This window comes from Sebastes fasciatus, chromosome 12, assembly GCF_043250625.1.
Source record: "Sebastes fasciatus isolate fSebFas1 chromosome 12, fSebFas1.pri, whole genome shotgun sequence".
NCBI lineage: Eukaryota > Metazoa > Chordata > Actinopteri > Perciformes > Sebastidae > Sebastes > Sebastes fasciatus.
In genome coordinates this window covers 670,418-684,504 of record NC_133806.1, presented here as the reverse complement: position 1 = coordinate 684,504, position 14,087 = coordinate 670,418, and the positions used below count along the sequence as shown (strand labels likewise).

Here is a 14,087-nt window from a genome sequence, read left to right as displayed (position 1 = left end):
TCTATGTAGAGCGAGCACAAGCGCCAGCAACAGGACGCTGACTTTAGTTGACTTAACGGAAACAGGTGAAGCTGTTAACAAGACATTTAGGATTCTTACAAACAGTCCCTTTAATATACAGATAATATCAGACACTGTAATATTCTAACAGATGATTGTTTAACTTCTACTGAAGTCATTTTCTGGTTAGATATCTGTACTTTTACTCCAGTGTGGCTTTCAGGTACTTCATCCACCACGGAGTATATTTCATGTTGCAGTTCAGTATGTTTGAATCCTTACTCAACGAGTTCCTTCTGTCTGACAGTGATCACCTGTGGCGACCCCGGCATCCCAGCAAACGGACTCAGGTTTGGTGAAGACATCACGGTGAGCCACAACGTGACGTTCTCGTGTCAGCTGGGCTACATGATGATCGGAGGGGACAACGCTGTCTCGAGGACCTGCACCAACAACGGCACCTGGAGTGGCACCATGCCAGCATGCCAAGGTAAGCACCACCCGCAAATGCACACACTGCATCGTGCACGTGCTGCGGCAGACAGTCAACCTTGATAACCATCAGACCGTGCCGTAACAACCTTGGCACGCTAGCACGCTGTCACGTACGATATAAAGTATATGCTTACACCCTGAGATCTAATGAGATGAGCAAGCAAGGTGACACGGGACTTCCTATGTGGTCAGATAGTGTCATATTGTTCACCTCAGTGGGCTGATAACACAAGTACCAACAATGTCTACACACACACACACACACACACACACCCTACCAAATGCATATGCAGGTGCATATATTCACACAGTATATAAACACATCCTCATAACCACTGAGAGCAGTTGTGAATGTGTTTTTCTAGATCCTGTGTGGTGCATCACTCCGTTCCAGAAGTAGTAGTATATTTTAACGAGTCCCCAGATGCAACACGGCGTCGCTCAGCTGGCTTTCACAAAAAAAGTCATGTATAAAACATTTCCAGAGCACTTGATCTGGGACACAGTGATCTCACCCACACCTGCATCTACCGTAGAGGTGCACCTGTGGTGGCACAGAGCCAAGGCTAAAAGTTCCTCTGACACCTGATGATGGATGGCTAACAAGTCCTCTTCATCACAGCGAGGATCCTTCTAATTGCACTCCAACAGTTAATCATTGGCTTCCTCTCTGCAGAAGTTTGTGTGCTCTCTGTGGGCTTGATTAACATCAAAGTTAGAAAACCCACTAAGAGGACTTAGTTGCTGTACGCCCATCAGCACTACATCACTCTGTGATTTATGACGCTCCAGCGGAGGCGCGGATTAGAAGGGCTGCCATCGACACCCAAAAAGTTGCTATTGCAGGGCAGATTAAGTTGTGCAGCAAACGGTTGAGAAGTACAGCAGGAAGAGGGAAGAGCCCACGAGGCAAACGGTGGCTTATTGTTGCTTAGGAACCGTTCCCAGGCTGCCGTATCCGTTACAGAGAAGCAAGCTGGCGTTTGTGTTTGCCTCTTGAGAAATGGGAAAGGACAAGATGAACTGTGAGAGAATCAGAGTGTGAGACGGACATGACAACAGGTGGGAGGAAGATGTAGACACGTCACAGGAAGCAGAGAACCAAACCGACTCATTGATTGAGAGGAGGGAGCATCAGGGATTAAAACATCTGTATTCTGGTGATGTAATGGCTGTGGTTGTTTCTAGATGTTTCTGTATATAGAGATATAGTTGTTGACCAGATGTAGTCTGTGTCATCACCTTCCTGAGCTGGACTCACAGGGAGCTGTGGTTTTAAGCCCCACACTTGGTGCCCTCCTCAGGCTCCCGGAGGACCTCGCCTACAAGTTTACAACATCCAAACTGACACTGATTTGTAATATTTCATGGGCGCGTTTCATTATTAACGCTCCGTGTTTCTGTGGTATGTTGAGGCTGATGAATCGAGGGTCGCACAGCTGTTACCCAAGGCAGTTTAAACGGAGAGAGAGAGAGAGAGAGAGAGAGAGAGCATGGGTGTATATGTGCACGCATGTGTGTATAAGAGTGTGTGAAGCTCCTAACCTCCGAGCTCTAATCCTTGACAGCTCCAGCAACAGCTCAGGCACTCAGCCCCGATGCCGCTCCGCTCCATGGGGGGAGTGTGGGGAGGAGCAGAACCCTGGAGCTTAGCCAGCCTCATCACACTCACACCGTGCATGCACACACTCACATGGGGGCATTCAATTACACAAGTGTCTCTCTCATGCATGCATGGGCACAGATGCTTACACACCTTCAGGTTTGCCTGAGTGCTGTCAGATCAAACTGACCTGTATGCATTAGTCAGAGAGCCACAGGGTCCCTCCTGCCTCCTCTCACTCCTCCAGTACTACTTATTTCTCTCCTGGGGCAGATGAATAAAAGAAAGGGAGGAGTTTGATTACTAAGTGTGTGTTCTATATTCATTTTTGTGATTCCTCAGCGTGGATGAGGTATTACAAAGCAGTACAGATGTTTTATGCTTCACTTTTCCTCCTCGACGTTGCTCACTTCCTCTGCTCTGGTCTCTTTCTAAGACTATCTAGGACGAGCAATAGAACAGCTCGCTGGTAATCGCAGCTTTTTTATCATCTCTCTCTCGCTGACAGCCTACGCAGCGAGAGGTCTTACAGAAGGACTGAGAACATTTCTATTTTCTCTTCATGCATCTGGAACTGAAAACAATGAGATGGGTTTCCTTTTCCTTTTGCATGATTGGGTTTAAGTTGAAGGTGCAGCGGTTTGGGCAGGGTAAGCTATGTGAAGTTGTCAAGATGCCGGGCATCTGTCACTTTGTCATAGACGTGGATGATGTGCCGCAGGGAGTCCATATTCCAGAGAGGGAGGGGTGAAGAAAGAGAGAGAGAGAGAGAAGGGAATGGGGAGGGAGGGAATTTGAGCCTGAAAGAGACAAAGAGGTTTTTTACGTGTGCCGACTCTGTGCATAATTTTAAACAGAATGTGTGTGCGTCAGCGATGGCCACGCCGCTCGTGTGTGTGTGTGGTGCGCATACACACACACTGCCGGCGATGACACATCCTAAGCCTCGCCCGGCAAGGATTCAGTTTGAATCCCAGGTTTGGCGTGTTCAGCTAAGAGGCACTAATGCTGCTTAGAACTACTTATGAAAATGGGGACACTCTCCGCTTCCCGTTCGGTCCTGCCTGCCACCCAGCGCCTCTTTCATTCTTTACTTCTTCATTTAGTCATTCCTGATGCACTGCTTACTGGATGGGATTAGTAGGCCTACTCTGCTAATCAGCATCATTTACCTACTAGCACACGTGTGCTCCCTCCATCTGTCTTCTCCTCTCCCTCTCTTTCTGTCTTACACACACACACACACACACACACACACACACACACACACACACAAACACACACACACACACACACACACACACCCACACACACCGAAACCAACTTCCTACTTTCCAGCATCCAGCTGCAGCTGGACATGTTAGAGGTGTCTTTAAAGGCTCCAGAGCAACAGGAAGTCACTCTTTACTGATTCATTAACATCAAAGAGAAACAAGTTTCTCCTTCAGAACTTGAGAAAGAAAAATGACTTCACCAGAGAAAACATGAACAAACAGATTGCCTTTAACTTTTATTCACTATTCATCATGGCCTAAATATCTTTCCAAATATAGCATACAGTACATCTAAAGCACGTATATACTGTATACTTTATACTGCTGCAACGCGTCCATATGGAAATCTTTTTGGATCCGCTGCCAGCCGAGAACAAAAGACGGTTCCACCTTGGAGAGAACAGCTGAATATCCCACAGAGCCTCGCTCCACATTTACTGTAAGTTGTTGTGACAAAAAAGAAAAAGTTTACTAAGTAGGAAAGGTGTCCATCATCTGCCTACATGATATTAACTCTATCATAAGAAACTCTAGATGTTAACCGTGTTACAGTGTAAAACCTGACCTAAACATTTAGTAAATAAAATAAAAGCAGCTGGATCTAGTGTGCATGAAAACAAGCAGTTTTTTATATTAAATATTGAGAAGTTGCATCCAAATTATAGTAATCATAGTTTTAATCTATTTTAATTTGATAAAAACAAATAATTTAGTTTTATTCTGGTCATCGGTGATGGTGTTTTAGTTTAGTAACTGTGTGTAAATACTTATCTTGATCTACGTGTCATCTTCACTCTCGCTACTCATCTCTTCGGCTTCATATTCCCTTCTCCTGAGACAAACCTAGAGCCTGATACGCTGGTCCATTTGATACCTGAAGTAGATAGCCATATCGATACCCAGGTCTGTACTACTCAGGTCTGTACCACTCAGTGTCTACCACAGCGCTAGAGCTGAGCCCGGTTACACGTGGGTTTGATCCCCGGCTCCTACTCTCCACATGTCAAAGTGTCCTTGAGCGAGACGCTGAACCCCGAGTTGATCCCAGAGTTGATCCCCGGGTGCTGCAGCAGCAGCTCACTGCTCCTAAATGCTTAGGATGGTTAAATGCAGAGGTCAAACATCATGTTTTACTTCCTGTATATGTGACCAATGTAATAAAGTTAAAGTTCAAGTCATGAAGGTTGGCTTGGTTAGGTAATCTCAGGTAGGTTAGGTAACCTCACATATGTGCCCCAGGTGGCAGCTGGTCCAACCCGCCTTAGCTAAGTCTTTGTCCTTCTAATGAATGATGGAGATGTCCATCACTCTGACTTCACGTATCTGATGAGTGGAAATGTCTGTTGTTGTTCTGCCGAAACACTGCAGCCTAACTTCAGAGCCATGGTGTTGGTGTTAGTGTTGGTGTTGGTGTTGGTGTTGGTGTTGGTGTTGGTGTTGGTGTTGGTGTTGGTGTTTAGTGTTGGTGTTAATGTTGGTGTTGGTGTTAGTGTTAGTGTTGGTGTTGGTGTTGGTGTTAGTGTTGGTGTTAGTGTTGGTGTTGGTGTTAGTGTTGGTGTTGGTGTTGGTGTTGGTGTTGGTGTTAGTGTTGGTGTTGGTGTTGGTGTTGGTGTTGGTGTTGGTGTTGGTGTTAATGTTGGTGTTGGTGTTAGTGTTGGTGTTAATGTTGGTGTTGGTGTTAGTGTTTAGTGTTCGTGTTGGTGTTGGTGTTGGTGTTGGTGTTGGTGTTGGCCCTCCCTCTACTCTGTCTATGCCCTCCCTCTACTCTGACTGTGCCCTCCGTCTACTCTGACTGTGCCCTCCCTCTGCTCTGGTGTGCCCTCCCTCTACTCTGACTGTGCCCTCCCTCTACTATGACTTTGCCCTCCCTCTACTCTGACTGTGCCCTCCCTCTGCTCTGGTGTGCCCTCCCTCTACTCTGACTGTGCCCTCCCTCTGCTCTGGTGTGCCCTCCCTCTACTCTGACTGTGCCCTCCCTCTACTATGACTTTGCCCTCCCTCTACTCTGACTGTGCCCTCCCTCTGCTCTGGTGTGCCCTCCCTCTACTCTGACTGTGCCCTCCCTCTACTATGACTTTGCCCTCCCTCTACTCTGTATGTGCCCTTCCTCTACTCTGTCTGTGCCCTCCCTCTACTATGACTTTGCCCTCCCTCTACTCTGTCTGTGCCCTCCCTCTACTATGACTTTGCCCTCCCTCTACTCTGACTGTGCCCTCCCTCTACTATGACTTTGCCCTCCCTCTACTCTGACTGTGCCCTCCCTCTACTATGACTTTGCCCTCCCTCTACTCTGTAAGTGCCCTTCCTCTACTCTGTCTGTGCCCTCCCTCTGCTCTGACTGTGCCCTCTCTCTCTCCACAGTGGTGACGTGCCCGACCCCTCCACCCTTACCCAACGGCGTGCTGGAGGGCTCGGTGCTGGAGTGGGGCACCAGCGTGAGCTACAGCTGTCTACCTGGCTACGAGCTGTCCTTCCCCGCCGTGCTCACCTGCACAGGGAACGGGACGTGGAGCGGAGACCTGCCTCAGTGCTTGCGTGAGTCACCGTTTTTTGTACCTTCTTGATAATTATGATGATAATTACAGAGATCTCTGGAGGAAGTCTCCTCGTGTTTAGACTGAAACGGTCTCGGTGACATTTCTGTCGCTGTCTGAAACACGGTTAGTTGCACAGTGGGCTAAATTGGATCTTTTCTCTTGATGCCCCTTTTCAAACATTATCAAGCATGTGAAATGTTAGACTCATAATTAAAATCTGGCATCCTGTTGCGTTCCCTGTTACTCATCTATTGATCATGAATTCATATTGAATTTAATCATTTGGAAGTGGAAATAAAAGACCTGGCCTCATGAAGCAGGCTGTGAAGTTACCAGAGTTCCCACTGTGCACTGAGAGGAATGATCAGCCAGTCAGTCCTGACACTGAACACATGTATCTGGGTGAAATAACAGGTCACTTCTCTAAGACGTCTTTGAACAGGGATATACTGTATATGCTCTATGTATATATATATACTGTATATACCTGCATGCTATTTCACAACTTGTCTCATCCATTCAGTCCATTAGTATGAAACCCGTTGCTCGCCCCTTTAGAGGTTATCTCAACTTAATGAAATTAATGAAAGTCATGAATAAGTCATGGAACTTAACACCAGGGCCGAGATGGAAATATAATGAGACAGTGTTGCAGAGATGCAGAGCTGGGATTATTAGTGTTGCAACGTTAAGGTTGTTAATCCTAAAGACACGGCAACAACACGATGCCTTTCCTCTTTCAAAAATCAAATACTGAAAAGTGCAAACCATGAGAAGGACATTGTACGCTACCTGTTCATAAACGTAAATGAATATTTCATCACTCCTACTTGAAGTGGAACCTCCAATTTACATTTTGATTAAATGAGAAGTGAGTTGACCTCCAGCCCGAGAGTCAAAGCTACAACGCTGCTGATGAAGATGATGATGATCTGAGTGGAACCACAAGTGGGGTGTCTGATGCTCTTTACTACATTAAGACCATCAATCATCTGCAGGCGTAATAATAATAACCCTCGGGACGCACGGCTGCTCAAGAGCATCTCTGTGTCATCAGAACAAGTCTGTAAGATGATATCAGTCAGACAGACATTAAATATCAAGAAGGGCGAAGTCCTCACATGTGTTTGTTTCCCTCTGAATGTTAGTCGAGGCTAAGTGGAATAAAAACAAATGACACTAAAAAAAAGATATTCATGCGTAACACTCAAAGTGCTGAAAGATGTGCTGATGTGTTTTCTGACAGCTGTGCTGCACTAAAAATATCTCCACTGGAGGAAGCAGGCAGTCCTTACACCCAGAACACACAGGGAACGTCAGGAGCGCGTGGTGGCTGCGTGATTCACGTGTCGGGTGTTCACACCAGCTGCGTTTCTGCTGCGTTTCTGCTGCGTTTCTGCTGCTGCAGCTGCTGTCAGCCTTTTATTTCTACATAGAGTTTACGTTTCATAATGGCCATTTCATTTCATTATAAGTATCATTTATATTTATTTTAGACGGAGAAAGGTTAAGAAACATGTGGTAATTTGTAAACAATAGTAATAAACCACAATTAAAACCCCGTACTATATTCATTCATGGAGCTCTGCAAGCCACTGCATGTTCTACAACACTGTCCGGCACATATTTCAGAATAAAAGCATTGTGTTAACAAATAAAGGAATTCTGTCCACAGAAAAAATGCTTGAAGGCTTTTATTTTTAAATGAAAGCAGGAAAGCAAGAAGTGTTGATTTAAAAATAAGTCTTTACTTCTTTTTCATCTCCGTAACATATTCTACAGATAGACATGTCAACTGTAGTAATGTAGCTGATATGATGTTGATATACAGTTAGTGCTGTGAACAGCGCGGCTCGCGTCAGAAATAGGCGAGACCTCGAATCTCTAGAAGAGACGCAGCTGAGACGTGCGTCTCACACGGGCAGTGTGGCTGCTCTAACCTGTTAACACGGACGCCGAAATAAAAAACAACAGGTAACGCAGCCGCCGCACGCAGCCGCCGCACGCAGCCGCCGCGCGCGGCTGACGTTCCTGCTGACGTTCCTGCTGACGTTCCTGCTGACGTTCCTGCTGACGTTCCTGCTGACGTTCCTGCTGTGTCCCGGGCTTTATCCTTCTGACTGCTGATGTGCTGCAGTTTGCATCATATTAATTGATTATTGCAGCCTGCAGGGGATCTCTGCTATGAGATGCATTAATGGTGCAGACAGTAAGTACACTGTGTTGATTGCTGACGTTAGGTGAGACTTTATGAATTGGAGAGAATAAGATGGTTTGTATTTTAGTAAAACATGTTGGATCGAGACCAAAAAAAGCAGCCTGAGACCCCCCGAGCCTGTTTAAAAAGAACTACATTCACTTCTGTGTTCTTTTGTAATTGATGCTAATGACAGAATTTGGTGCTTGTGGCCATATTCAGTCAGGCGAACGCCGTCCCTTCTGGGTATTTAACATCCGAGAGCCAGCTGACAGACTGCTGGTGTTTGTGACTGTGCAACTGGAAGCACGGTACCTCGTGCAGCCGTTTGCTCCTCTAAACGGCCACACTGCAGTCCTTTATTGCAATTCTTGTAAGTCAATGTGCACACTGCTGTCTGATTTATATCCTGCTTAACTGTAAAGGATCACATTTGTCTGTTACGACCAGATATATGTGCTTTAGCACTACTAAGTGACCAACTGCCTGTTTTATTGAGGTGCACTGGTATATCTGTTGTTATGATGGGTAAAAAAGTGTCATCTGGACATAAAATGGATAACGTTCCACTTGGTAAATGTTCCATGTCTACTTGCTGTCGACCACAATTATGATGAGCGTCACCCCTCAACACACTACAATCATTTTTCCACATCGTCACCCCCCCAGTCAACCTCTTGCAGCTCCAGTGTGTGAACGAGTAACCTTTATGTTGCACGGTGCAACGTTACTGTTGAGTGTCTCTGCAGAGGATTGTTTTTGATGTAGTAATTACATTTAATAGCTCCATTACTTCCAACCTAGAGTGCAGGTTCCAGTGCTCGTGTAAAATTGACACAAATTGAGAGCCGTGTACTATAAATATAATTCAGTGTGATCGATAACCGGCTTCTCCTAAACATGTTGTTATAGCTAGCCTCCTGCTGCCGTTCCTGAAGTGGAGGCAGGTCTGTGATAAATGACGGAGGTTTACTAAGGCAAATAAATTAGTGTGGAAAATGGGGACAACGGGGAGAAAGTGCTGATCATATTTGGTGTGGAAAAAAGGCTATTATCTATGCATTAAAATGTCAGTGCAGCACTATCTGCAGTGTTCTCAGGTGCTAGGCGCTATACTGTACATCCTGAAGTCATTCTTAAGAGGTAAATCCTAAATTAGTGGCGATGCTCACGGTGAAGTCACAGGACTGACCATTACTGTACATAGTCTGCATTACTTTATAAACATATGCATTCGTCATGGAACATCTGCAGCTGCACACAGGCCAGTAATTGCTTTTGTATCTGTGCATTAGATGCAACTATAAAGATAAACCCCAAGCATTAGTCAATACATTACATCGTCTTGTAGACGGAGGATATTTCCCAATTTACTAACAGAATGATGAGCTGAGTCGGAGGAAACAACACACACACCTGCTGCTGATGTGACCTGATCACTTTATTAGATTTAGTTTGGTGCATAATCATTCCAAAGCCACAGTCTTGCTGTTTATTAGACATATAGTCGGCTTGCACAGCTGTAGTTTCTAGAAATATGATTGCAATTCATACTCAGCACTTTCACTTGAAATCCAGCTCAGCAGTACTGCAGGAGACACCATGCATCTGCAGAGCAAATCCATCTGTGCATTTCATCACATCTGCACTTCTGTAAGCACTTGCAGCCAGACAGGATTAAGATGCATATTCATGTTCCCTATCACAACACATGGGAATCAGAGAGCAAGCGGCAAAAACTCTGTGTCTGAGAATGCTAGCTCATGTGTCTGCAGGGATGAGTCTGTGATCCCAACTTTGAATCTGGCCTCTGCATACTGATTACTTCAAAGCATTGATAATTCATCAAGGAAGGGGAGAAGCTGTGAGAGAGAGAGAGAGCGAGAGAGAGAGAGAGAGAGAGCGTGGGGAAAAGTTTGACTAGGTTCTCTCTCTCATACACCAACACACACACACACACACACACACACACACACACACACACACACACGCACACACACACACATACACACACAGGCACATTAAATATGCTGAGCTTGGTTTGGCCCGCAGCCATTTCTCTTATACATCCATAAAACAGCACATTATTTCCCTGCAGCTTGAAGCTTATGACTGATGTGCATGTCACCTGTTTGGCCCGTATTGTCAACCCTCTAAAAGGAATGCCATCTGAATCCATCAGAGTCTTACGTGGCGTCGTTTGAGAAGTGAGGAGGTTTCCAGATCCAGGCAGATATTTGCATCTTTATTTGTTGACATATCAAACAAACTATTGGTTGTTGGCGGGGGGGGGTGAAACTCACGATGCATGGTTTTCAGATGGGACCTGCAGTATAGGCAAACATCTTTTCTGTCTCTGAATACGAGGATTTGTTTGTGAGATAACAGTATTTGCAGTAATGGCTTTATTCAGCCGTTCCTGCACGGCCTGGATTCTAATCTGCTTTTTCTACTAGATGTCTATTATGTCAGGGATCGGCTGTGGGAAGCCCCTGTTGGTTCCTGACTTCTAGGAAGAGAGCAAGCGAGAACTTATCTCTGTCTCCAGACCTCCACGCAGCAGCACATGTCAGGTCTGATTGGCTTGATCCCACAGCGCTCCGGCTGCGTGACTGAACGCTGCGACTCTCGTCCTCGCCTCTGTTCTCTCACACGCTGTGAGCATCTCTGAACCTCCTACAGCTAACAAGCCACTTCTACTGATCAGTGCACTTCTGGTGGACTGATGTGTGTGTATATATACAGAAAAGATGGATAGAGAGATACATCGGCAGACAGTAAAATGGCTGACTGCTCTCCCCATCAAACCCACTCAGCCCAAATTATTCCAGTCCATTTGATTGGATGTCTATAAGCAATAAATTGAAGGAGCGGCAGCGATAATCCGACGGGCTTCGTCTGCCGAGGCTGCGGCGAGAGTCCCATTATAAAGGCGATATCATACCAGAGGCTCAGCGGCAGCAGATGGCTCTAGTTGTGTTAACCTCAAGGCCCTGTCAGAGAAATTAATATTTCACTTGCTAATTGTTTTGATCCAAAATTGAGTGCCATGACCTCCCCCCCACTCCCGCTTAGCTGCCAGGATGAATATTCACATACCTACTGTAACCGCTCAACAGAAAGGGGGATTGTTGGAAACAAACACAATGTTGAGACAAAGATGTCAGTTCATCTGCCCACATGCAATCAGAAACAGGCCAAAGGAATCTGTGCAACAAGCATAATGTCAATGCAATTTGAATAATTCAGTCCATGAAGACTTTCCAAATCATATAGAAAGACAATCACTTTCACAGTCTGCTACTCAAACAAACAGGATATAATAAACAGCAGCAAAGCTCCCAGCAGCAGCAGAACCACTGCAGGCCTCCTCATCATGCTCTGATCCTGTACGGCTGCAGCAGCAACCCACACAGCCTATTATATCTGAATTAAATGCTGAATAGTCCAGGCAATGCTGCATTCAATTGACTAGCTGCTGCAGCATTCCTTATGTGTAATGAGGTTAAAAAGAGACGAATGTCTGAAGTGTGAAAGTGGGGCAGAGGAACGGGGCATGGACGCCGACGTGAACTGGAGGGAAGGTGCAACAGTGCACTGTGCGACGCTGTTGGATGAGGACTTGCAGGGAAATGCGTAACATCTGTGTTGGATTTGTTGGCTCTCAGTTTATCACATCAGCAATATTCCACATTTCTGCTTCCGCAGCCAAGTTCTGCGGAGACCCCGGCGTGCCTGCCAAAGGACGGCGGGAAGGGCGCAGCTTCATCTTGAAGTCTGAGGTGATGTTCAGCTGCAGCACCCCCTACGTTCTGGTGGGATCAACGGCACGCGTGTGCCAGGAGGACGGCATCTGGAGCGGCTCGCAGCCTCGATGCATAGGTACTGCCTTATATTATATTATATTAGACTGCATTATTAGCCTGTATGTTAAGCCATCAAATAATCAGCTCTCAGACTGGGGTGTAACTCTATTATTGATCACTAAATAATGTTATCCCAGGATTTGACATCTCTACATGCACAAGATCAGCGTATTAATTTAATAGAGTGAAATAACAAAAGGTAGATGATGAAATATAGAAGAAGTGTTCCAGGTTCCTGATGATCATCCTCCGCTGGTTCTCTTGAAGCGACTAACTAATAAATATGAAAACACAGTTGAAGGTGAACTAGAGTCGGTGCGTTGCCATCTGGCGCCGATGTAAAACTAAATCAATGAGAATGAATCACATTATTATATTGTTACCTCGGGGCGATGCTTTATGTTTGCAGCCCAGTGAAATATTAAGTGCTGAAAAAACGCTTTACCAAATGGATATGCCTTCATTTGAATTTAATCTCACCAATGATTAAAAGTCTCAGAAGTCCATATTCCAGAGATTTGTAAAAGCCAAGAAATTCATATTGAAAGAGACTAGAGATGGCAGCGTGATTCTGCTGGTGTTAGCACGCCGTCTCAGTAATCGTCCTCCGGTACACGGTACACCAGAGACAAATAGCTTCGTCATTATCGATGATTGCCCCTCTGTCATATTCTCATCTCTGCTCTCCTGCAATTCCCCTCCTCATCATGACGATGATTTCTTGTTCCAGAGCCCACGAGAAGCACCTGTGAAAACCCAGGGACACCTGAGCACGGCTTCATGAACTACACAACAGGCTTCAAGGTAGAATCAGCTGAACCTGCAGTGCATACGTATCCTTCAATAATACATGATGTCATGTTCTTTAGCTCTGAGGTGAATCTGTACCAGAACATGTGTTTCAAACAGCACCAGAACAATGACTCTTAGTGGGAGACCAGTTTTTAAAACAGATATATGTTAGGTACTCAACTAGCTCTACATCCCGTTGTATGGATATGATACTGTACTCTACTGCAGTCGTTCCTACAGACTGGGTTGAGTCCTACAGGTGGGTTGACTTTATTCATTTTAAATTTCTTTCATAGTCTTTTAATATTTATATCTGCAGTTCACCTTTGAGCCACATGGAGGAGCCTGAATGTTCGTATCGTTCTGATAACTGTAGTCTATTTATAACGTAGAATCTAATATGAAAGAATAGCCTACATTGTGTTTATTTTACTGATAAGTGGAGAAAACGAGTGGCTGTTAACTCCACTTCATTATTTTATTTCTTGTCTTGTTTATAAAGTATTTAACATGTATATGTTTTCAATAACACATCCATGATTTTTCAAACATATATCTCCTCTAAATGTCTGTTATACTTATTCAAGATAACATAAGGTGATGCAGAAATAGTCAGAACGTTCATTTATGCACAAATTCTCTCTTCTCATGATTTCTAGATACGGCCTTAAATTAAATAATTATTTAATTTGATATTATTTAATATATATATATATATATATATTGTAATTAAATAATTGTTTAATTTAATTTTATATATATATATATATATATTATGTTTAAATATTTTTTTTATTTAATTTTATATATTATATAATTAAATAATTATTTAATGTAATATTATTTCATATATATATATATATATTATAATTAAATCATTATTTAATTTTATATATATATATATATACTGTATATATATAATTATTATATATATATATTTAGTATTGTAAATTGGGTTGCAATGGTTTGTCATTTTTAAAAAGTGGCTCCTCAGTAAAATGGGAAGCACTGCTCTACTCGCTGAATTCAGCTCAGCAACAAATCTCCATGTGATGTATATCTGAAGCAGCCCGGTGGAGGTAGATCAACAAGAAGCAAAGTAGCTTTCAAAGCTTGCAGCTCTGCTGTGTTACCTGAACTCAGTCGTCTTTCTAAAGGATGCTCCATGTAGAATCATCACTTATTCCTTTGGATGATGTTATGTGGGTGCAAGGATGAAGCAGTGATGCATGTACGTATCCATCCCAGGAGGCTGCACTGAAGAAAACCAGCTGGATTCCTCTACCACTCGATGCATATCTAGATCTATAATAACGTGCACTT

General features: G+C 44.3%; 1 protein-coding gene across 1 annotated transcript in view; it reads left to right on the top strand.

Moving 5' to 3' along the window:
• The window catches only part of LOC141779829 (CUB and sushi domain-containing protein 3-like), a 269,514-nt gene that overhangs the window by 228,112 nt on the left and 27,315 nt on the right, over window positions 1–14,087 (top strand). Inside the window, exons 58-61 of the mRNA XM_074654862.1 lie at window positions 308–490; window positions 5,734–5,907; window positions 11,815–11,988; window positions 12,703–12,776. Coding sequence (XP_074510963.1) covers window positions 308–490; window positions 5,734–5,907; window positions 11,815–11,988; window positions 12,703–12,776 — 605 coding nt within the window. The remainder of the gene's footprint in view (window positions 1–307; window positions 491–5,733; window positions 5,908–11,814; window positions 11,989–12,702; window positions 12,777–14,087) is intronic.